This window comes from Phocoena phocoena, chromosome 5 (genome assembly GCF_963924675.1).
Source record: "Phocoena phocoena chromosome 5, mPhoPho1.1, whole genome shotgun sequence".
Taxonomy (NCBI): domain Eukaryota; kingdom Metazoa; phylum Chordata; class Mammalia; order Artiodactyla; family Phocoenidae; genus Phocoena; species Phocoena phocoena.
Window position 1 is genome coordinate 62,702,191 of NC_089223.1, and position 24,606 is coordinate 62,726,796.

Below are 24,606 nucleotides of genomic sequence, written 5' to 3' on the forward strand. Positions count from 1 at the left end.
TTAATAAGTTTTCTACCCACACTTTTTCCCTAATCTTTCATGTTGTATTGCCAAACTCTGAAACCTGCCTCAGAGATCACCAGACAAAAGAAAATAAATGAAATATAAAGTGGTTACTTCAGAATAGAACATGGGAGGATCGGAATCAAAGTTCCCTACTGGGATCATATTTTATTTTACTGTAATGAATAACTTATCAGCAAGGAAAAAAACCTATGTTAGAGCCTTTCATATTCTTTGGTGACTGGCCAAAGAACCTACTAACAAATATGGGGTACATACTCTTTTCCATACAAAGTGGTCCTGTAGGAACACCAGAATAGCTTCTATTCATTTGAGGCCTCACCTGTAGAAAAAGGCTGTCCCGGGAACAGCCAGGACATCCCTGAGAAAGTATGATTTTTTAATCTGGACTGAACTTAACTTTCACCAGGCCTTTTTCATTGAATTCACAGGAAGTAGCAGCTGGTCTACCAGCACTCATACTACCCTTTCTCATCCTAGGTTTTCCACATAATTGCTATGGCTTTGGAATCTCACAAACTGATAATCCTGTATAACTTGAAGGAGTAACTATGCCTCCTAATTCCAGATTTGCAGCTTCCAGATAAAAATTACAATTCTTTATTCAGCGAGTAGCCATAAAAACACCAACCATCTATGAGAAGAGGTTTTCCTCTAAGATATGATTTAACACCATACATTTAGGAAGTAAATCTACTAAAACAGGCCAAAAGTTTACTTACGGTTGGTACTTGAGATAAAAATCCATTCAGTATGGAGCCTAGTGGTTTATTTATTGTAAAGTTCAAACTGTGAGCTGTGATTCACCACATCAATTTAAAATAAATAACTTATATGAAATACAGATTCTGGCACAGATATAAGATGTTAAAATCAAAATCAATGGACTGAATCGGCATCTTTCATTTGCTCACAAATTTGAACAGACTAATATTCTGCAAAAAAGACAATTGCAGCAGGGGAAAAGAAAACTCTTTTGCAAACAAGACTTAAGCATCCCTCCAAAGAGGTCAAAATAAACATGCATATATAAAGTGTTACAACACAAATGCTATTTCTAGAAAAAATTTAACTGCATAGGTTAAAAACAACAATGTGCAACATCTTAAGGCATTAAAGCACCGAAAAAAAAAAAAACCACCAAAACCACTTTTTATGACGATTGACATACACAAAACACATATACTGATCAAAACTCAGGAAGTAAATACCTGGACTGATATAACGTCCATTGTTGGGAGAATTTCTCTTCAATTTAAATGTCTCTTCTCATCTCTAAAACAATTTTAAAGTGCTAACTTTATATAAAGCAGGCAAATTCTTCAAGTAATTTGCTATTTAAGTATGCTAATTTTTACAGAGCTAAACAAGGAACGAAGAATAAACTAACGTGAAACAGGAAGATAGACATGAGGAAAAAACTCACAAGTTATAGCTGAACAAATCGATAGAATGCTCTAATACCACCTTAGCCTTCTGGGTTCAATTAAAAGCAAAAGCTAACAGATTTAGATGTCTGCTGGTTTATTACACTAACTCCCTTGGCTTTGCTAAAATGTGTACATCATTAGGTACACGGATTCCTAAGGAAAAGAATGCCACTTAAAAATCAAGACTGGATACTAATTAAAGCAATTTTTTAAAAACAAAAGGCTGTCTACTACTACAAATGAATACAAAATGTCACAGACCTTACAAACTAAGAACTGAAGCCTTGCCCAAAGTTTATTTACTCCTGCCCTTGAGCTGCCTCTTCAAGGAAGTATACATTAACCAAATGGCGATTGAGGTGTTTGCTGTAATCTTTTTCCTTTCTAAAAGAACGATCACAGAAGATACAAACAAAATCTCCCTCGGCCACTTTGACTGCCAAGGCTTCCTTTCCATTTTTTCTACTAGTCTCTTGTGGAACCGGCCGAGCCCCATTCAATCCAGAGTCATCACTATCCTCTGACATGTTGTCACTTAGGTCACTTCCATCATGACTGTGGATGCCTTCGTCTTCATCCATTTCCTGAGACTCATTTACTGCCACGGTGACAGGAGGTGATGCCACAGTAGCTGTGGACACTGCTTCACATTTTTCTAGCGGTAGAGGAAGAAGTGGCGGTGAAGCTGGTTCTTCAACCGCCGAGTCTCTGCCGGGGGGATTCTCTGTTTTCTTCTCATCAGCGTCCATCTTCATTTCACAAAGCATAGCGTCAGCCTGATGTTTACCATCTGAAGTTTCACCCTCTGGCATATTCAAGTTTTGTTCAGAGAATGAAATACTGGCAGATGCCTTGGTAACAGCAGCAAGACCAGCTAGACTCTTATCTGCCTCTTCTGCTTCCACTTTTTGAAGAGGAGCCTCTTTATGTCCTTCGCCTGCAGGGACTAATTTTTGGTCTTCTGACTCTTCCTCTTTTAAGTCTTCCTTTGGCAGAGGTGGTGATGGTGGTAAGAGATCCTGTGCACCGGCACTTTCCTTTAGAAGCTGCCTGTCTTTAACAGGCACTAAGCCAACTTCAATAAGGACTTGCTCCTTCTGCGCCATTTCACTCTGCATGTTGGACTTTTCCTTGCCATTATCTTTGTGAGGAGACCTTTTGGGGATCGGCTCCACGGGAGGAGGAGGCTCCGCATGAACAGGCCCTGTCTCAACAACCTCGACCTCAGCATGCCCCCCGGGGGGAAGAGGTGGAGGAGGAGATGGGGGGGGAGGGGGAGGAGGAGGCGGCGGCTCCGCCTGAACAACCTCGACCTCAGCATGCCGCTCGGGGGCAAGGGGAGGGGGAGGAGATGGGGGGGCGGCGGGAGGAGGCTCCGTCTGAACAGGCCCCCCCTCAGCAGACTCCAAGGGAGGAGGAGGCTCTATCTGAGTGGGCCTCCTCTGAGCAGGCTTGCCGCTTTTTTTACATGATTTACTTCTCAGAGTTTTCTTCTTTGCACTGTTTTTCATGCAACTACTTTGCTTTTTATTCTCCTCTACTTTGCTGTCACCCTTCGGCACTTCCTGACTATTTCTGGATTTGCTTTCTGCCTTCTTTTTCTTTTTTGTCACAGGTTCCTCATCATTCACAGGTTCTTGTAAGGAACGGGCTTCAGCTTCTGTCTTCCTTTTGCTTTTCTTGCTTTTACAGCTTTTTTCTGCATTATTTCCCGGGTGCACATCCATCTCTTTAGCTTCCAGTGCCGACTTGCGAGTTCTGGTAGTCACTTGGCTTGAGGCATTACTACAAGGCTTTTTCTCTTTTGGAACATTATCTTTTTTCTCCACTTTTACAGACCTCTCGTTCTTCTTCCCAGTCACATCCCCCTTCATTTTGGTCTGCTCTGTTTCTGTCTTCTCATTGGTGATTTTGTTATCAGGCAAGTCAGCCTCCCGCTTTTTGGTTTTCTTTAGCTTCACTTTTGAGACATCCATGGTCTTATTAGGACAAGTAGGATGCTTAGATTTGAAATGATACTGCAGATTACACTTCTTGGAAGCTGCGTAGTCGCATACAGGGCAGTTGAACTGCCGTGGATTAACATGTAGCTCCACGTGTTTTTTGAAGTTACTTCTATCTGCTGTTTTGTAGTCACAGTGCGGGCAGTTAAGAGGTTTAGGCCCATTGTGAACCTGTCTTGCGTGACGGGTTACTTCATGTTGATTAGAGGCCACATAACTGCACTGGTCACACTTAAATGGCTTCTCACCTGAAGGTAAACAAGAGACGTTGCAGAAGGCATACATTAAGAAATGAATTCAAGATTTACTCAAGCATACTTACAAGGAATTGGATATATGTAAAAAAGCAAACAAACAAAAAACCACCAAAACTATTTCTTGAAGACTTTATCATGCAAATTACATTTACCATATTTATTTGTATATCCTTCCTGTATCTCTTGACATTGATTCTCATAACAAATGGGAGAATAATTATATCAGTTAATCACCATCTTCAAAAAAGTTCATCAAGCTAGGGCTCTCGAGCACTAATAAAGGACACAGATTCATCAAGAAATACACAATTACTGGAAAAGTGACTTGGGCTCTTGATGTTAATTTTGGGGCAAAGGCACTCAAAGAGATAAGATAATTTTAAAGTTTTTATGTTTCGTTAAAACAAATGTATAATGGAATAGAACATAAAAATCCCATACAGTTCAGATAAACCTTGAGACTTCAAAAGAAATATTATACACTCTAGGCTACACTCCCAGACCTTCCGTGTGAAAGTTTTAAAAGAATGCTTTGGCTTCAGGGAGCAAAAGGATTTTTCTTTAAATTTAACCCTTTTGTGCATCGTGGCAAGAGCTGAGTCAAGTTTCACTTAGCAAACTTTTTCACTGCTGGAGTTTCTATTCTGCTGCAAAAATATAACAAGTCAGAAATCTTTTCTTGATTTTCTCCCACCTTCTTCTAAAGAATGGGCAAAGAAACTAGGTAAATGAAAAGGGGCATACAAATATATATGGTATATAAAATTAGCAAAGAAAGTAATCACACGTACATACAAGACTAGAAGCCCACCCCCAACCCCCAAATTAAAGGCATTAAGATTAATTCATTCTATCTGAATACATACCCATCTAGATCACACTCTAGCAAATATTACCAAATGGTATCCATACCCCACTGGTCCAATGGAATGCATAGCAGAAAAATGGAAATTGACATTTATGAAAATTCATCTCTCAAACATTCTCAAATTTACATCAAATCTTATTTAATTTTTTCATAAAGCAAAACTACTCAGACATGAAGTAAAACCATGTAGATGGTGAGTTTTACATGATTAAAAAATGTCTGATGATAGAATACTCGATCACAAAACAAAAACTTACCCACCCATGTCAGATTGTAAATGCAGCTAACTGGACAACTCTTTTCCATATTAGTCCACTAACAGATTCGTAAATAGAGGTTTCTAACAATATGCTACATTACTCTATACTTCACCCTATCTTGTCCTCTCCATTGAATGACTTGAATGGAGACATTTACTTAACATATATAGACACAGAATGGGGAAAAGGTATGTGACATAATGGTTAAGAACTTGTCCTACAGTAAAAATACGTGCGGAGATCAAATATGGGCTCTGCAACTTACTGTGAAGTCTTGAGCAAGGTACTGAAAACTCTCTAAGGCTCAATTTCCTCATCTGTAAAGTATTCTTAAGTGTTGTGAACTATAAGTAATCTAATCCACATAGAGCTCTTAGCAAAGCACAGATAGCCAAGCAGTCAATACACATTACCTGTAAGTCATCACTTTTGGAATGAACTGGTAAGTTTTAGAATAGGTAAACAAAAGGGAAGATTTCATGTGCCTATCCTGCCTTAGTACATAAATCCTACTTTTGAGTAAACAAACAGCTGATAAATGGAGTTTATCTCTTCACAAAAATAGTTGTTCTCTTAAAAGAATTATAAAGAAAATGTCATCATTTTATAAGCCCTAATGAATGAGAGTATTTTCACAGCCAGCATCAAACAAGATGCAAGCCCCCACCTGTGAAACGGTCAGAGAATGGGAGTTCCTAGGAGTCTGTATAAAACTGTGACATCATTTATTTGATTTATTCACCCCACCCCCATTTTTGCTTTATTGCCATCAAATCTTTCTTGTATTGGAAAATCAATTCATCAAGTTTAGCTTATTAATACCTAGCTGAATGAAAATTCTTTTGCCCTGTACCAACAGTTTTAACTTAATTCCCTTTTCCAGTTCTGGTAAAATTTACCTGCTTTTCATCTTTATAAATGTCAGATGTCTGTTTAATTCTTCCCAAATGAATTTACAGATGTAAGGCAAATTCAAAAAGGGAGTTTTATAAGCTTTACACATGCTTATCAAGAAGAGCCCAGAAAGAGTAACAAGGGAAATTTTAATTAGTGAGTAACGGGCATACTACTCAGCAATAAATTTAGAGTTCTGAAAATACAGCATGAAATCTGTCTCAAAAATATTTTACAGAAAGATGTTACATTTTTTAACATAAGTCAGAGTATCAGTTGAGGAGGGACTATGGGAGTACTGACTAGAAAGGGTAAGGAGGGAACTTTTCTGAAGGTGGTAAAACATTTCATGTCTCCACCTAGATGGTGTAGTCAAACAAGAGAAAACATAAAGTCACTGCCCCGTATACCTAAGATGCGTGCATTTTCGTATGTGTAAATTAAACCTTAATTAAAATTATTAAAAAATTATTCTAGGGACTTCCAAGGCAGTCCAGTGGTTAAGACTCTGAGCTTCCAATGCAAGGGGCACGGGTTTGATCACTGGTGGAGGAACTAAGATCTTACATGCTGCCTGGAGTGGCCAAAAAAAAAAAAAACTAAAATTCATAAAAAGACTCTCAAACCATAAAATGTGTCAAATGACCCAGCTATTAAATAGAGCCTCCACGGAATTCCCTGGTGGTCCAGCAGTTAGGACTCTGCGCTTCCACTGCAGGGGGTACAGGTTCAATCCCTGGTCGGGGAACTAAGATCCTGAGAGATGTGCAGCCAAAAAAAAAAGAAGTGCCTCCATAGTAACCATCAAGTATTTGGTGAGAGGAAAATAATTTTTGCTTAAGAAAATATTTTTTTAATCTTAAAAGGAGTAGTCCTAAGAAGATAAATGATAAACCATTAGCCAGACTCATCAAGAAAAAAAGGGAAAAGAATCAAATCAATAGAATTAGAAATGAAAAAGAAGTAACAACTGACACTGCAGAAATACAAAGGATCATGAGAGATTACTACAAGCAACTCTATGCCAATAAAATGGACCATCTGGAAGAAACAGACAAATTCTTAGAAAAGCACAACCTTCCGAGACTGAACCAGGAAGAAATAAAAAATAGAAACAGACCAATCACAAGCACTGAAATTGAGACTGGGATTAAAAATCTTCCAACAAACAAAGCCCAGGACCAGATGGCTTCACAGGCAAATTGTGTCAAACATTTAGAGAAGACCTAACACCTATCCTTCTCAAACCCTTCCAAAATATAGCAGAGGGAGGAACACTCCCAAACTCATTCTACAAGGGCACCATCACCCTGATACCAAAACCAGACAAAGATGTCAAAAAGAAAGAAAACTATGTGACAATAGCACTGATGAACAGAGTTGCAAAAATCCTCAACAAAATACTAGCAAACAGAATCCAACAGCATATTAAAAGGATCATACACCATGATCAAGTGGAGTTTATCCCAGGAATGCAAGGATTCTTCAACATACCCAAATTAATCAATGTGATACACTATATTAACAAACTGAAGGAGAAAAACCATATGATCATACACCATGATCAAGTGGAGTTTATCCCAGGAATGCAAGGATTCTTCAATATACCCAAATTAATCAATGTGATACACTATATTAACAAACTGAAGGAGAAAAACCATATGATCATCTCAATAGATGCAGAAAAACCTTTCGACAAAATTCAACACCCATTTATGATAAAAACCCTCCAGAAAGTAGGCACAGAGGGAACTTACCTCAACATAATAAAGGCTATATATGACAAACCCACAGCCAACATCATTCTCAATGGTGAAAAAATGAAACCATTTCCTCTAACATCAGGAACAAGACAAGGTTGCCCACTCTCACCACTCTTATTCAACATAGTTTTGGAAGTTTCAGCCACAGCAATCAGAGAAGAAAAAGAAATAAAAGGAATCCAAATTGGAAAAGAAGAAGTAAAGCTGTTATTGTTTGCAGATGACATGATACTATACATAGAGAATCCTAAAGATGCTACCAGAAAACTACTAGAGCTAATCAACGAATTTAGTAAAGTAGCAGGATACAAAATTAATGCACAGAAATCTCTGGCATTCCTATACACTAATGATGAAAAATCTGAAAGAGAAATGAAGGAAACACTCCATTTACCATTGCAACAACAAAAAAATAATACCTAGGAATAAACCTGCCTAAGGAGACAAAAGACCTGTATGCACAAAACTATAAGACACTGATGAAAGAAATTAAAGAGGATACAAACAGATGGAGAGATATACCATGTTCTTGGATTGTAAGAATCAACACTGTGAAAATGACTATACTACCCAAAGCAATCTACAGATTCAATGCAATCCCTATCAAACTACCACTGGCATTTTTCACAGAACTAGAACAAAAAATTTCACAATTTGTATGGAAACACAAAAGACCCTGAATAGCCAAAGCAATCTTGAGAAAGAAAAACACAGCTGGAGGAATCAGGCTCCCTGACTTCAGACTATACTACAAAGCTACAGTAATCAAGATAGTATGGTACTGGCACAAAAACAGAAATATAGATCAATGCAACAGGATAGAAAGCCCAGAGATAAACCCAAGCACATGCGGTTACCTTATTTTTGATAAAAGAGGCAAGAATATACAATGAAGAAAAGACAGCCCCTTCAATAAGAGGTGCTGGGAAAACTGACAGCTACATGTAAAAGAATGAAATTAGAACACTCCCTAACACCATACTCAAAAATAAACTCAAAATGGATTAAAAACCTAAACGTAAGACCAGACACTATAAAACTCTTATAGGAAAACAGGCAGGATGCCCTATGACATAAATCACAGCAAGATCCTTTTTGACCCACCTCCTAGAGAAATGGAAATAAAAACAAAAATAAACAAATGGGACCTAATGAAACTTAAAAGCTTTTGCATAGCAAAGGAAACCATAAACAAGATGAAAAGACAACCCTCAGAATGGGAGAAAATATTTGCAAACGAAGCAACTGACAAAGGATTAATCTCCAAAATTTACAAGCAGCTCATACAGCTCAACATCAAAAAAACAAACACCCCAAACCAAAAATGGACAGAAGACCTAAACAGACATTTCTCCAAAGAAGATATACAGATCACCAACAAACACATGAAAGGATGCTCAACATCAGTAATCATTAGAGAAATGCAAATCAAAACTACAATTTGGTATCACCTCACAGAATGGCCATCATCAAAAAATCTACAAAGGATAAATGCTGGAGAGGGTGTGGAGAAAATGGAACCCTCTTGCACTGTTGGTGGGAATGTAAATTGATACAGCCACTACGGAGAACAGTATGGAGATTCCTTAAAAAACTAAAAATAGGGCTTCCGTGGTGGTGCAGTGGTTAAGAATCTGCCTGCCAATGCAGGGGACAAGGGTTCGAGTCCTGGTCCAGGAAGATCCCACATGCCGCAGAGCAACTAAGTGTGTGCTTCAGAACTACTGAGCCTGCGCTCTAAAGCCCACAAGCCACAACTACTGAAGCCCGTGTGCCTAGAGCCCATGCTCCACAACAAGAGAAGCCACTGCAATGAGAAGCCTGCTCACCGCAACAAAGAGTAACCCCTGCTCACCGCAACTAGAGAAAGCCCACACGCAGTAACAAAGACCCAATGCAGCCAAAAATAAATAAATAAAACAAATAAATTTTTTTTAAAAAGTTAAAGAAAAAAACTAAAAATAAAACTACCATACGACCCAGCAATCCCACTACCGGGAATATACCATGAGAAAACCATAATTCAAAAAGAGTCATGTACCACAATGTTCACTGCAGCTCTATTTACAACAGACAGGACATGGAAGCAACCTAAGTGTCTATCGACAGATGAATGGATAGAGAAGATGTGGCACATATATACAATGGAATATTATTCAGCCACAGAAAAGAAATGAAATTGAGTTATTTGTAGTGAGGTGGATGGACCTACAGTCTGTCATACAGAGTGAAGTAAGTCAGAAAGAGAATAACAAATACCGTATGCTAACACATATATATGGAATCTAAAAAAAAAAAAAGTTCTGAAGAACCTAGGGGCAGGACAGGAATAAAGATGCAGACATAGAGAATGGACTTGAGGACATGGGGAGGGGGAAGGGTAAGCTGAGACGAAGTGAGAGAGTGGCATGTTCATATATAGACTACCAAATGTAAAATCAATAGCTAGTGGGAAGCAGCCACATAGCATAGGGAAATCAACTCAGTGCTTTGTGACCACCTAGAGGGGTGGGATAGGGAGGGTGGGAGGGAGACACAAGACGGAGGAGATATGGGGATATAACGGAGGAGATATGGGGATATATGTATATGTATGGCTGACTCACTTTGTTATAAAGCAGAAACTAACACACTGTTGTAGAGCAATTACACTCCAATAAAGATGTTAAAAAAAAAAAAGAGTAGTCTGTGAAAAAACTTAGTAAGATGTCAATTCCCTTTAACAAACATTCACTGTGCTCACAATGGGAAATGAATTCCTATGTTAGCAGGATGGGGGAAATATCCAGTGATACCTACAAAAATATTACAAAGGCAAATACAAACTGGATGTATTTCCTCCAGTACGAAATATTTCATGCAAGATGAAATGGTAACATATCTACTGAGAAAAGGAAAGGAAGTTGTGGATCATGTCAATATCTCTAGGACCACCCAAGGGTCAGTGTGGCCAAAATGAAATAATTATCCATTCAAGACCACCTATGCTAATATTGGCTTTTTAACTTTGCCATCTATATACCTTCATAATAGGGACCAATTCTGGATGGTGACAATGATTATTTCAGTTCTAGAGTGGATAAATCTCTCACTTGTTATAGTCCTGTATTTTATTTATTATAGGTTAATAAATTGGGATCCTGGATTATCAATCATTCCTTAAAGTTTGGCTTTTGTTAATCAATCCTCAGAAACCTTATCAACTCTCAAGAGCACAAATCCAAATTTCAGGAAAGCAGCTAAGTAGGAATCCCTGGAACCCAGCAGCCACACACTGAAATTATTAAAAGTATATAAATATCCAAATTATATTAAAAATAAATCATAATAATGACCCAGTTCCAGGTCTAGAAGAACTTCCTTATAATGGTAGTTTATTAAAAATGACAGAAAAATTCCGATTTCTTACCAACCTGAATGAGTACGCATATGTCTGGTTAGATGAGTTTTCTGAGAACTTGAATAAGGACAAAGCTCACATTTATACGGACGTTCTCCTACAAAAATATAATGATTAATGTTCAAATAATAAAATAAGGCAAATACAATTCTCACTAACAATACATACATTATTCAATACTGAGCAAAAACTTTTTACCAAGAATTTTTTCTCCCTATTATTGGCAAAATGGCCAGTTTTTATCATTTATTGAAACAGTAAATGATTTAATTCAGAATACACATAACTACATTATTTCTGCTTTGCTGAAGAAAAAGTATCATTGGCTTTCTGAATTACCACCCTTTTAATTTTCACAGTAATGCTACATGTGTAATAGCAAATATTAAGAACTGAAAAATTATCTTGATCAGGTATCAATCAACTTCTGAAAATCAGAATTATCCTTAAAAAAACCATGTACCCAAATTTTCTGATGCTATGGCTTGGGTAATTTTTTGGATCCTTGTAAATGATAAATCTACCATTTTAAATTGTTAGCTTAAAGCAATAACATTTTTGAATGGGGAGGCTATTGTTTTAAGCTAAAAATTTCAAGTGATAATTAGAAGTTTTATAGAAGACTCAGGTCAGCTGTTTTTTTTCTTTTTTAAATTTATGTATTTTTTGGCTGCGTTGGGTCTTCATTGCTGCGTGCGGCTTTCTCTAGTTGCGGCGAGCAGGAGCTACTACTCTTTGTTGTGGTGCACAGGCTTCTCATTACGGTGGCTTCTCTTGTTGCGGAGCACTGGCTCTAGGCACGCGGGCTTCAGTAGTCGTGGCGCACGGGCTCTAGCACACAGGCTCAGTAGTTGTGGCGCACGGGCTTAGTTGCTCTGCGGCATGTGGGATCTTCCTGGACCAGGGCTCATACCCATGTCCCTTGTATTGGCAGGTGGATTCTTAACCACTGCGCCACCAGGGAAGTCCCAGACTCAGGTCAGTTTTAAATTATACTCATAAAGCCACAGGGACAGCGACCAGCTGACAACAACAGACCAGTGATTTACTACTAAAGAATTTAAGATTCAAAGGCAGAACATGTGTGTTTTTGGGACACGGGTTGTCAACCACAAAATATACTGAAAAAAACACCTTGACAATTTGTTTTTGTCTATTTTTTGGCCACAAGATAATAAGTATGACTTCAGGCAAGCCTCCTCATCTATAACAGTAACACTACCTTCATTTTCTAGAATTGTGAGAATTTAAGATAATACCTGTAGAGCATTCAACCCCTGTGCCTGGCACATAAACACCAGTTATTATTTTGTCTATATTATACATTACAGTAACAGATGTATTTAATAACATGAGACAAGGAAAGGAATAGACAGAGTGAAAAATAAAAAGAATGTGGTGATAAGTGTGAAATGTGTTCCTAATAACTGTTCAGCTGTTATTAGCTGGTACTATAGATTAGACATAAATAGCTCATGGTAACAGAATGCCTACTTTAGCCTGGATGAATTTTAAGATAGCTTAAAAAATGTTGAATGTGGGCTTTCCCTGGTGGCACAGTGGTTGAGAGTCCGCCTGCTGATGCAGGGGACACGGGTTCATGCCCCAGTCTGGGAAGATCCCACATGCCGCGGAGCGGCTGGGCCTGTGAGCCATGGCCGCTGAGCCTGCGTGTCCGGAGCCTGTGCTCCGCAACGGGAGAGGCCCACATACCGGAAAAAAAAAAAAAAAAAAAGTTGAATGTATTTTTGTAAAAAAGATACACAATTGGCCAATAATCACATGAAAAGATGCATAGTATCATTAGCCACGAGAGAAATTAAAACAAAACCGCAGTGAGATGAAGATTTCACACCCACCAACATGGCTATAATCAAAAGTAACAGATGTTAACATTTATTTGTTAGGTTGTGGAGAATTTGGAACCCTGATACAGTGCTTGTGAGACTGTAAAACAGTGCAGCCACTCTGGAAAACAGTTTGCCAGTCCCTCAAATGATTAAACACAATTACTATATGGCCTAGCAATTCCACTCCTAGGTGTATATTTACCCAAGAGAAATAAAAACGTATGTCTACACAAAAACTTGTATAAGAATGGTCACAGCAACATTACTCATAATATCCAAAAAGTGGAAATAATCCAAAAATCCATTAACTGATGAACAGATAAACAAAATGTTGCTTATCCATACAAGAGAGTATTATTTGGCAGTAAAAGGAAAACAAGTACTGTACATAGGACATGGATGAACCTTGAAGACATTATACTAAGTGAAAGAAGGTAGCCACTGAGGGCCACATATTATATGATTCCATTGATATGAAATGTTCAGAACAGGCCAATCTACATTGAATTGTATGGTACATCAATTGTGTATCAGTCAAGCTGTTACCAAAAAAAGTTAACAGAAGAAAAATTTGATACCCTTACAGATTAACATGAAGGATCAACTAAGGATAATTTACTTTTAAATTCTTCATAACGAAATAAATTGCTTCTGCCTGTGCAACTCACCAAAATAGGCATAAATACTCTAGAAGCGCTAGTAATTTTTCAGTCACACATATAGGCAAAAACATCATCTTTTAAAGTAGAATTTGTGAGGACTTCCCTGGTGACGCAGTGGTTAAGAATCCACCTGCCAATGCAGGGGACACAGGTTTGAGTCCTGGTCCAGGAAGATCCCACATGCAGCGGAGCAACTAAGCCCGTGCATAACTGCTGAGCCTGCGCTCTAGAGCCCGAGAACCACAACTACTGAAGCCCGCGCGACTAGAGCCCGTGCTCCACAATGCGAAGCCCACACACCACAACAAAGAGTAGCCCCCACTCGCTGCAACTAGAGAAAGCCAGCACACAGCAACGAACACCCAATGCAGCCAAAATATAAATAAATAAATACATTAAGAAAAAAATGAATGCACTAAAGTAAAATTTGTGAACTGGTTAGATATCAAAACCACAAAATGAAAACTCTTTTGATTGAAGGCTCAAATGGAAATCCTCAGCCCCCTACCATGATGATTACCTACAAAATGAGATTCAGAAGTTTGAATCTTAGTTGTATGTGACCATGGGCACATCACTTTAGGCTATCAAGCCTGAAGTTCTCCCTCAGTAAACACTGTCTTCCTCAGTAAATTGTTCTGAAGATTAGCAGAGAGTAGAAGAAAGCACCTAACACTGAGCACTCAATACAGGAACATAAGACACCCACTAAGTGAACCTGAAAAGTAGGCTACCTAAGGGAGAAATAAGAAACAAGTGATTCCTGCTGATGATCGCTTCTTATCTCCTCTGCTCTTCAGCACTAGATGAATTAATTTTTCCATAAATACCATTTTCAGACCCATGCATTTAATACCACTGATACTCTCAGAATTTACATAATAAATACTATCCTTCTATTTATACACCAACAAATTGTTTTGAAATTTTTTTCTTTTAAAAAACCACAAATTAGGTAATACTGGGGGAAAAAGCTTTTTAAAAGTATTAAGACAGGGACTTCCCTCCTGCTCCAGTGGTTAAGAATCCACCTTCCAACGCAGGGGACGTGGGTTCGATCCCTGGTCCGGGAACTAAGATCCCACATACCACTGGGCAACTGAGCCTGAGCTCCACCAACTAATGAGCCCGTGTACCACAACTGCAGAGCCCATGCAATCTGAGCCCCACCAACTAAGGAGCCCATGTACCACAACTGCAGAGACCACGCGCTCTGGAGCCCCTGCACCACAACTAGAGAGAAGCCCACACACTGCAACGAAAGATCCCACATGCCACAACTAAGACCCAACACAGCCAAAAATAAAATAAATATTTTTTTAAAAAATGTATTAAGACCAGGACTCCCCTGGTGGTGCAGTGGTTAAGAATCCGGCTGCCAATGCAGGGCATACAGGTTCGATCCCTGGTCCAGGAAGATCCCATATGCCATGGAGCAACTGAGCCCGTGCGCCACAAATACTGAGTCTGCGCTCTAGAGCCCGTGAGCCACAACTACTGAGCCCACATGCTGCAACTACTGAAGTCCACGCACCTAGAGCCTGTGCTCCGCAACAAGATAAGCCACCGCAATGAGAAGCCCACGCACCACAGTGAAGAGTAGCCCCCGCTCACCGCGACTAAAGAAAGCCCGTGTGCAGCAACCAAGCCCCAACGCAGCCAAAACATTTAATTAATTTAAAAAACACATAAATAAAAAAATTTTTTAAGTAAAAAATGTATTAAGACCAAATAAGTTTAACACTAAAATGAAATATGTACAACCAATGTTAGCTATGTAAGTCATAACCTTATTGTGGAAATAGCAACTTTAATGTGGAGAAAAAGTTAAGTAATGAATGATGACATATATAAAATACAGCCACTAAAATTAGTCACCTAGACAGTAATTAAGTGAAAAGAAACCACTGTAAAATTAAGAAATGGCAAAAAGTAGAGATCCTATTTTTTAAAAAGTATACATAAAAAATTGAAAATATACAACAAAACTGAAATTTTCCCAGTTCTATTTTCCTTTTTTTTTTAATTCTAAAAATTTCTTAAATCAACTAATTTAGACTTATTATTGAAAACATTTTTAGATTTTGGGGAAAATTTTTAAACTGTTCAGTGACTCAACAATTTTGAAAGTATCAAAATATAACTGACACCAAAAAATCAAAATTTAATAAGACAAAGACACTGGTCATATTTTCTTTTTTAATACTTTTTAAAAATATATTTATTTATTTATTCAGTTGGCTGCACTGGATCTTAGTTGCGGCATGCGGGAATCTTTTAGCTACGGCATGCAGGATCCAGTTCCCTGACCGGGGATCGAACTCAGGCCCCCTGCATTGGGAGCACAGAGTTTTAACCACTGAACCACCAGGGAAGTCCCAACACTGGTAATATTCCTTATGCTGACTTGCATGGTGGCTATGAGTATATATATTTGTAAAACTTCATCACTGTCAATAATACCTCAATTTTAAAAAAGTCATAAAGGTGTACACATACAAGTCATGCACTTTTACCATATGTCACAGTTACTACCTGAAAGCTCTACAGATTATGGCCGATTCTAAATTAGGCCCCAAGGTTTTCACAAAACTGTGAAAGGACATAAAGTACTTAGGGCTAAAGAATATATGGTATCTGGGATTTGTTTTATGATATTGCAGGTGAGGTTAGTTTAGTCTAACAGTTTGTTTAATTAAAACTGTTACGTGATTAATGGTGTAGAATTCCCAAGTAACTCTCATTTCCTATGCCATGTAATTGTGAAGTGTGTGTACTTTTTTACTTTTGTAATAAAATGGTTTTGAAGCCTGGAGACAATCAATCACAGATGATAACAAATTCCAAAGAGATTGCAAATTCTTTTACATAACTAGATTTTAAAGCTTTAAATTACACAGAAGCCATCTACTAGAGCTTAGGAATCTTGCTACACATGGTCTTTCTTATAATGGAATTTCATCTGCAAGTTTTCTTGTTTATGTCTACCACTTAAGCAAAGCAACATCAATTCCTCTCCTCAGTATGACTCACTTCAGCATGGGGTTCAGTCCTGCAGAGTGACAACTACTGCAAAAGGGATCTGATGCAAACAGCATTCCAGAGCCCCTTTTCACTTCTGATACAGAGTAGAGTACTAGGTTACCCTAACCATTTTGTTCAGACCAGTAATCAGTCCTCAAAGGTACCAATTCACATCAGGAAAATGTTAACGTAACTATCAGTAGTTACAAACACTGCTTTTAAAAAATGAGGCCCCATGGGCTTCCCTGGTGGTGCAGTGGTTGGGAGTCTGCCTGCCGATGCAGGGGACGTGGGTTCATGCCCCGGTCCGGGAGGATTCCACATGCCGCAGAGTGGCTGGGCCCGTGAGCCATGGCCACTGAGCCTGTGCGTCCAGAGCCTGTGCTCCGCAGCGGGAGAGGCCCGTGGACCTCAAAAAAAAAAAAAAAAAAAAAGACCCCTTAATGAAAGTCAATTTAAAAGTGAATAATTAAGGGGTGTTGGGGAGAAATGGGGAGCAACCACTGAGAGGGGTTTCTTTTTGGGGTGAAGATGTCCTAAAATTGACTGGGGTGTTGGCTGCACAATTCTGTGAACACACTAAAACCAATGCATTCTAACTTTCAATGGATGAATTGTGTGGGAGTGGAGTACATCTCAATAAAGCTGTTATTTAAAAAATTGAATTGTCAAATATGACAAAATATTAATAACTCTTCAGTATAGCTGATGGGGACCCATGGGTGCAGTGGGGCATTCTCTTTACTTCTGAGATGTTTGAAATTTTTCATTTTTAAAGTGTTTCATTTGGGGGGTAGCGTACACTTATAAACAAGAAAGGTCCTCTTACCTGTATGAGTTCGAACATGCTGAACATAATTGTTTTTTCTGTCTGAAAAATAGTTGCATTTTCCACATGTGTATACTTTCCTTGGAAAATGGTTTCTCAAGTGTTTCCTCCAGTGATATTCGCTTACTGTGGTGTACGTGCAAATGATGCACTTGTAGACTCGCTCATTGTCCCCGGCTCGGGTGTGGTGTTTCAGGTGAGCAGTATAGTGATCATAGCGATTGGTATTGTAGCCGCAGCGGTCACAGCGGATGGGGCCCTTGGAGAAATCTCCCTCTTCCCCAGTGGAAGAGCCGCATTCCCTGGCTTTGGCTTGCTTCTCTGCACTTTCCTCCACAAAAAATTTCTTGGCACTATGAACTCGGATGTGATGCACAAACTGTTCTTCAGATTCTGCTTCATACTGGCATGGTTTACAGCGAAACGGCTTGGTCTTCAAGTTCTTGCATTTGTCCTCTGCTACAGGTGTTTCCCGAGGAAGATCTTTATTTGCGCTGTACGGTTCTGAGGCAGCTGACACCTCAAACACAGGCCGCGGTTGCACAACACTGAGTTCCAAACTCTCCAGTTCCATGTTTTCCAGCGCACTGGGCTCGCCTTTGACCTCAGGAGACTCCTCAAGTCCTTCTCCATCACTATCTGAAAAGTTGTTATCCCCAACAGGCATCAATTCTGCCATCTGTCTTTCTTCGCCAACCAGGTAATCACAGCAGCCGCCGTTTACTTCCCCAGTTAAGGCCACATTTGCCAACATGATGAGCTGAGGCGCAGCCAGTTCAGCTCTGGAGAGATCAGGCAAGTCATACATGTCGTTAGGCAAGGCCATGCCCATGGTGCCGCTGCCGGTGAACAGACCTCCTCCTCCGGAAGACTGCCCCATTACCTGGGTGGCCATAACGGTGTTCTGCATTCAAAACAAAACAAGTAACACGAAAGCACCACTTTAAACACAACTTTTACTGGTCTAAAACCACAGCATCACTGTAATTCTCCGTAACTTAAAAAAATACATTTTCCCATATAATCTTTAAACTCAATCAGCCTCATTAACTACTGAAAATAAGCCTTTACAATATTTTTATAATTCCAAATTCTCTTTACTGCAGTCATCAAAAAAATTTCTATGACCCCCTACAAAAAATTCTATCAAGCGTTCGACACAACTCATCCATCAACTAGGTCTACCACTGGCTTGCCTTCCCTCAAGCACTTTTACTTTTTCTAGTGGAAAAATATAAGTAACCTTCATTTTTAGTGCTAATTAAAATTTTATTTTAAATTCCATATATGAACAGTAAACTGCAGTCCTCTCAATTCCCCCTTCAAAAGTTTACTGGTCTGAATCAGAAAGGGGAAAAATCCAAAAGCTACCTGTGCATTTATTAAGTACAAACAGCCTGAAAAGCAGAAGCCTATAGTTAGTGAATTGAAGTTCATATGAACTCAACTAGTTCCAAAAGAATAAACTACAGTTGACCCTTGAACAAGAGGGTTAGGGGCACCAACCCACAGTGCAGTTAAAAATCTGCATGTAACTTTGGGTTCCATAAAAACTAGACTACCAATAGCCTACTGTTGACCGGAAGCCTTATGGATAACATTAACAATCAGTTAAACATATTTTGCATGTTATGTGCATTATATAATAGTGTACAAGATGAATTGTGCTTGTCAGTATCTTTATCAATATTGTATTATATGATGCAAAATACTGTAGATGTTACACGTATTACTAACATTACGCATCAAAAGAGAAAAGATAATGTGAAAAAGAAATTCATACTTATTTACAGGTATAACGATTAATGCACTGATAAAGAAGCAGCAACAATGATTGCTTTATGGTAGTCTATTGTGATCAATAGGACTGCTTCACAGCAGCCTAGCCTATATGCAAATGAATTAATCACAAAATTTTTAAGCATATAGTATAAGGCATATTCATAATATAGTATTGGAAATACTGTTTTGTTTTAAAAAACTGCATACATGTGATGATAGGCTGATACGCTTTCTCAAATTATAAGAGGCATACTGTATTTTAATGTAAGTATTTAAAAGCAAAGTTATACAGCAGTAGAAAAACTAATACATTATTAACTTCATATTAAATATCATCTTATACCTTTGTACAAGTCTTGCACACAATAAATACTTAGGTAATGACGATGACGCCACAATGTCTCCCAGCTCTTGTTAAACGATTACTAGATTTTCACAAGACACACACATATCCAACAGATAAGTTTATTAACTGAATGGCATGATTATTTACTATTCATTAAGTGGAAGTGGATCATCATAAAGGTCTTCATCTTTCTGTCTTCAGTTGAGTAGGGTGAGGAGGGCGCAGAAGAGGAGGGGTTGGTCTTGCTGAGTCAGGAGTGGCAGAGTGGAAAGAGGTAGAGGAAGTGGAAGGGAAGGAAGAAAGAGGTGCAGAGGCAGAAGAGGTGGAGGAAGTGGAAGGAGGCAGGCATTCTGTGTAACCTGAGGGAAATACATCTTAATTTCTGTCTGACTTTTTTGCTTTTCCACTTCTCTAAAAATGTTTCTATAGGGTACTAATCCTACTTCAACCACTGGCTTTAGTTTTATTGTCTGTATCACACAAGGGTCCAAGTCATAAAAGAAGTCAAAAGTAGTCTTCAACAAAAGGAACCCTGCTGCCAGACTGTCTAATGTCAATTTGTTTTCTGGTACTGCTATTTCCATGTCTTTTTCCTCATCATCTGGCACCGGCTCAGAAACACTTAACTCCAAATCGACTTCCGTTAATTCCTCTGGTATGGTGTCTATTAGCTCTTGAATATTCCCAAGATCTGTATCTTGAAGCCCTTCACCGCCACCCCCCCCCCCCCCGCACCTTTTTGCCATACCCACAATCTCTCATGACTTCCTTGATTGGCTGTCGTAAATCCTGTGAAGTCATGCACATCTGGACAGTGTTCTCCAGCAGGAATTTATTGTTTTAGGCTTGCTGGCTTTCACAGCTTTTTCTATCACAATGATGTGATCCTTCCAGACTTTCATGATGTTCTATCGGGGTTGTCTTTCATAGCATTGACAATCCTTTCATAGAGTACCACAAGTAATGAGCCTTCAAGGTCCTTACAACACCTCGATACAGGCTTCATTCAAAGACGTTGTGTTGGGGGACAAGTATACCACTTTGACACTTTCAATGTTGAACTCATGGTTCTAGGTGGCCAGGGGCATTGTCCAATACCAAAGAACTTTAAAATGCAGTCCCTTACTGCAAAGTACTTCGTGATCAGGGACAAAGCACTGATGGAACCAATCCAGAAAAGTTTTCTCATCGCCGAGACTTTCTTGTTGTACAACCAAAAGAATAGCAACTGGTATTTATCTTTTTTCCCTTTAAGTATATAGTGGGCTTCAGGAGTTCCCTGGCGGCCTAGTGGTTAGGATTCCAGGCTTCTGCCGTGGCACAGGTTTAATCCCTAGTCAGGGAACTGAGATCATGCAAACCGTATGGCGTGGCCAAAAAAAAAAAAAAAAAAAAAAGGATAGTGGGCTTAGCAGCTTTATAGATAAGAGCAGTCCTGATCAAAAAATCAATTCGCACAAAACATGTTAGTCTTCAATCAGCCTTAAATCCTGATGCTCACTTCTCTTTCTTACTAATGAATGACCTTTTTGGCAATTTTTTCCAGAGTAGGGCACATTTCTCTGTTAAAAACCTGGTTTAGGCAGACAGCCTTTCTCTTCAATAACTGTGTTCACCGCATCTGGGAACTCAAAGCCGGTTCTGGTATCTTGATATTTTTCTCTAAAATTACCAAACTATCCTCTGCTGGCATTAAATTCTCCAGATTTAGAAACTGCACCTTCCTTTTGCTTTAAGTCGTCATATAACTTCTCTTTTCCTCGAATCATATTAAGACTCTATAGGTATGCCTTTCTTATAGTAATACTATACCCACATAAAAGATGCATTTTCAATATGAGATAGAAAGGCATTTTGCAAAAAGTGCAAGTCTTTCATGTCTGCTGGCAAAAATGCAGAGACAGTTTCCAAATTTCCTTTTCTTTTTTTACAACAATCCTTACACTGGACTCATTGATCTTGAAATGGTGGGTCAGAAACTACAGAACTCAGTTTATGGTTCATATCAAGCAATTCAACTTTTTCTTCTAATGTCATGACTTTACTTCTTGGGAGCATTTCCAGCATCACTAGAACACTTCATATGGGTCCCACGGTGTTATTCAAGGTTTCTGGTATCACACTAAACACGATAAAAAACACTCAGGAACTACGAGAGGTGACTTTTTTTTTTTTTTTTTACTGCAAACACAATTTACTGGAGAGACCAACTGCTCACCCGGAAATGATTAGACTCACAAGACGTTTTGAGTGGATACCTGCAACACTTGCACTCACCAAAATAGCAAAAAGAGGTAGCTATGAAATTATTACAGTACTACAGTATGGACTACAGTTAATATTAAGCAGTAATGAGTTACTACTGCATCTTTACATTTGTTTACATTTCTCTGAACTGGAGTGGTGCCATGGGTGGTCTGTGTTTGTGTAATTTTTGATAAATTTAAACTTTTTATTAGATTTGTATATATTTTATGGTAGCAAATGATAAAATACACTATTATCTACATATATTTTAGGCATTCATGAGGTACCTTTTTCTAAATTTTTTCGAGATTTCTAGGCTATGTGTATCATCTGTAAATTTTTTCAAAATGTTGCAAATCTCTAAGAAACTTTCCAATATATTTCCTGAAAAAAAAATTCACATATAAGTGGACCCATACAGCTCAAACTCTTGTTGTTCAAGGGTCCAATGTACTCTGAAAACGTACTTAGTACCATTAAAGTACCACTTAGTTTCTTTTTTTGATGACCTGTTTCAAAGTAAACAAAAGTTATGGACCTTTCTTCCTGTAAAAAGGGAAGTTTGGTGTATTCAAAAATACACAAATGAAAATACAGAAACTTTCAAACCCCCTAATAAAATAACTGGACAACTCATCTCCAAATCAGCAACTTTCTTGCACTGCGCTTGACTTGGCCCACTTGCCTGGCGGAGCCATAACAAGATCACCTTGAAAACATGTTGGGCTTTTTTATAAACTGTCTTAACCATGCTACTTTCCAATCTAAAAGGTGTAATTCTCAAATTAGGTGTTCTCCTGCAAATTAGAAAAAGCAAAATAGGTGGCAAAGGCTAAAAAAAAAAATGTTAAACCCAAAATACAAAAAGTAATCCTGTCTCACCCAAGTGCATAAACACAAACCGGTTGAGTTATAGGTACCAACAAAAGTTGGAATCAAATGCCATCACACAAAACAAACGCTGTCCAAGGGTTTAACAGACCAGACTACTCGGTAATTTCTAATTCTTCCCAAACTCTAACTACCATCCCCAAAGGGATTTTAACGTTGGTCGGGAAGACTGTCCAAGCACAGTCAGAAAGCCCAACGTGCTACGCGAATTCCTACGTGCTGCTGCCACCAGCGCCTGCCTCGGCGGCGGCATTCCTAACTCAAATAGGCATTCGGCCATTTTCTCAAAATACGTACCAAACACAAAGCAGCTCTTTGCAAACTCGGGAGCTCTCGCTTCCTCTCGGCTCGGCCCGCTCACTGCACCACTGACACACCAGTTGCCGCCACACTCGTCCTGAACCTTTCCCTGGGCTCCCCAACACTAAAGACTGCAAGACGGGCAAACTCGGGGTGCCGCTGGGCCAGGTCAAGTCTTCCCCAGTCCAGGCTGCCCCCTCCTGGCCCGCGCGCCCGAGTCCGGGAAGAGGGAGGAAAGTTACCGCGTCGCCGCCGTCCCGGCTGCTCGCCGGCCCCAGGCTCGCCCTCCGCAGGGGGCCGAGGAGCCGCCGCGAGCGCCCTCCCGAGGCGCCGGGCCCCGAGCGCCGGAGGGGATCCCCGCGCCCCGGAAGTTTGCGGGTTCACACCCCCACGGCGCCCTGCGGGACGCGCGCCCCGGCCCCGCCGACGGCGGCGGCTAGGTGGCCCCACGCAGAGGGCCCCGGCGGCGGGGCGGCCCGATCGCAGAAATCGCTGTCCAGCCCCATTGGCAGAACCACCCGAGCCCCAGGCTGACTCAACCCTCCCGGCCGCACTCAACGGCGCCTTCCGGCGAAAGGGAGAGGCCGCAGAGGGAGGGGGCGGGAGGACCGCCGGCAGGCAAGGAGCTGCGGCGGGACCCGGAGCAGGAGCACGAGAGGAAGTTTCAGAACTAGGGCCCCAAGCAGCTCCGCTCCTGGCCTCAGGACAAGACTCCCAGGGACGCCCGGGCCCGCGCGGAGGCGGCGGCCCGGCCTCAACTGGGGAGGGGGTCCCGGCGCCGCGCCGCTCCCCACCAACGCCCCCGGCCCAGCCCCCGGACCGCGACGGTGTAACCCGATCCCGTTCAGCCGCCAGTCCCCGCCCGACGCGGCCGCCACCGCCGGAGCCACAGTATCTGCAAATCAGCCCTGGACAGCGCCTCGCTCCGCGTCCTTCCGCGCCCTCCCCCTCCCGCGGCCACCGCCGCCACGACCGCCCGGCCGGCCCGCCGCCCCCACCCAACCGTCTCCCAGACCGCGCCACGCTTACCGGTCTTCCTGGGCGAGGAGGGGCGAAGACCCGCGTCGCCGCTCCTTCTCGGACTACTTTTCTTTGTTGCTGGAGTTTCGGGGGAGGGGAGGGAGAGGGCGGAAAAGTTGGACGCTGGGGCAGTCGAGGCCCGCGAAGACCCAGGAGAGGGGCTGCAGAGAATGTTCAGGCCTCCGGCTCTCGCCCTACCGTCCCAGCCGCCGCCGCCTGGGGCCCCGGACCTCGGCGGCGCTTGCTCTGCTCCTGCGCCGTGAGCTCTCGGGAGCCGCACATTCCAGCACAGAAGGCTGCGCCGCGCACCCGGCTCGCGGCGCCGCCGCCGCCGCAGCCGCCGCCGCCACCCCCGGGACACGCCCCCTCCGCCTCCCGCGCGCGCCCGCGGGACACGCCCTCTCCACCGCCCCCGCGTGTGGCCGCCTGGCGCGCCCCGCCCCTGGATGAAGGAGGTTGCTCTGGGCCCCAGCCGTGCTAGGGGCGCGCCCACGGATAGCTGACCCTAAACTCCTCAGACCCCCAACTCTGACCCTTAGGTCTAAAAAGAAGCGAGGCCGCCTCCCTTTCTTGATTTCCATCATAAACAGAAAAGTTAACTCCCAGCCCTGGCGTGCATGCATGAGAACAGCACTGTTAAAAGAAAAATGTATAAGCTTTGTCACCCTCCCTTTCAAGTCTAAAGTGCTTGAAAATACCTTTAAGAATCTCTTCAAGTCGCCACTCTTAACTAATTAAGCTTCATTTTAAGCTTCT

The 24,606-nt window shown here is 40.9% G+C and overlaps 2 protein-coding genes across 2 annotated transcripts; one reads left to right on the forward strand and one right to left on the reverse strand.

Moving 5' to 3' along the window:
- Positions 1-1,753: 1,753 nt before the first annotated feature.
- LOC136123334 (RE1-silencing transcription factor-like) lies at positions 1,754-24,046 on the reverse strand. Its single transcript, XM_065877422.1, has 4 exons — positions 23,860-24,046; positions 17,265-18,168; positions 10,913-10,996; positions 1,754-3,705 (listed from the first exon to the last, which is right to left on the reverse strand). Exons 2-4 carry the CDS (start codon positions 18,157-18,159, stop codon positions 1,754-1,756), a joined length of 2,931 nt encoding a protein of 976 aa, XP_065733494.1. The 5' UTR covers positions 18,160-18,168; positions 23,860-24,046.
- LOC136123182 (basic proline-rich protein-like) lies at positions 21,617-24,331 on the forward strand. The gene is made up of 2 exons (XM_065877238.1): positions 21,617-21,686; positions 22,839-24,331. Exons 1-2 carry the CDS (start codon positions 21,617-21,619, stop codon positions 24,329-24,331), a joined length of 1,563 nt encoding a protein of 520 aa, XP_065733310.1.
- The last annotated feature ends 275 nt before the right edge of the window (positions 24,332-24,606 follow it).

Bases quoted from the DNA above. Each gene is read 5' to 3' on its own strand.
- LOC136123334 (XM_065877422.1), bottom strand. From the start codon at position 18,159: ATGGCCACCCAGGTAATGGGGCAGTCTTCCGGAGGAGGAGGTCTGTTC. The intron at 10,997-17,264 runs GTAAGAGGACCT...ATATTTTTGTAG, and splicing joins GCATGTTCGAACTCATACAG to GAGAACGTCCGTATAAATGT. The intron at 3,706-10,912 runs GTTGGTAAGAAA...GTTTACCTTCAG, and splicing joins ACATATGCGTACTCATTCAG to GTGAGAAGCCATTTAAGTGT.
- LOC136123182 (XM_065877238.1), top strand. From the start codon at position 21,617: ATGATTAGACTCACAAGACGTTTTGAGTGGATACCTGCAACACTTGCA. The intron at 21,687-22,838 runs GTAGCTATGAAA...CCAAACACAAAG, and splicing joins CACCAAAATAGCAAAAAGAG to CAGCTCTTTGCAAACTCGGG.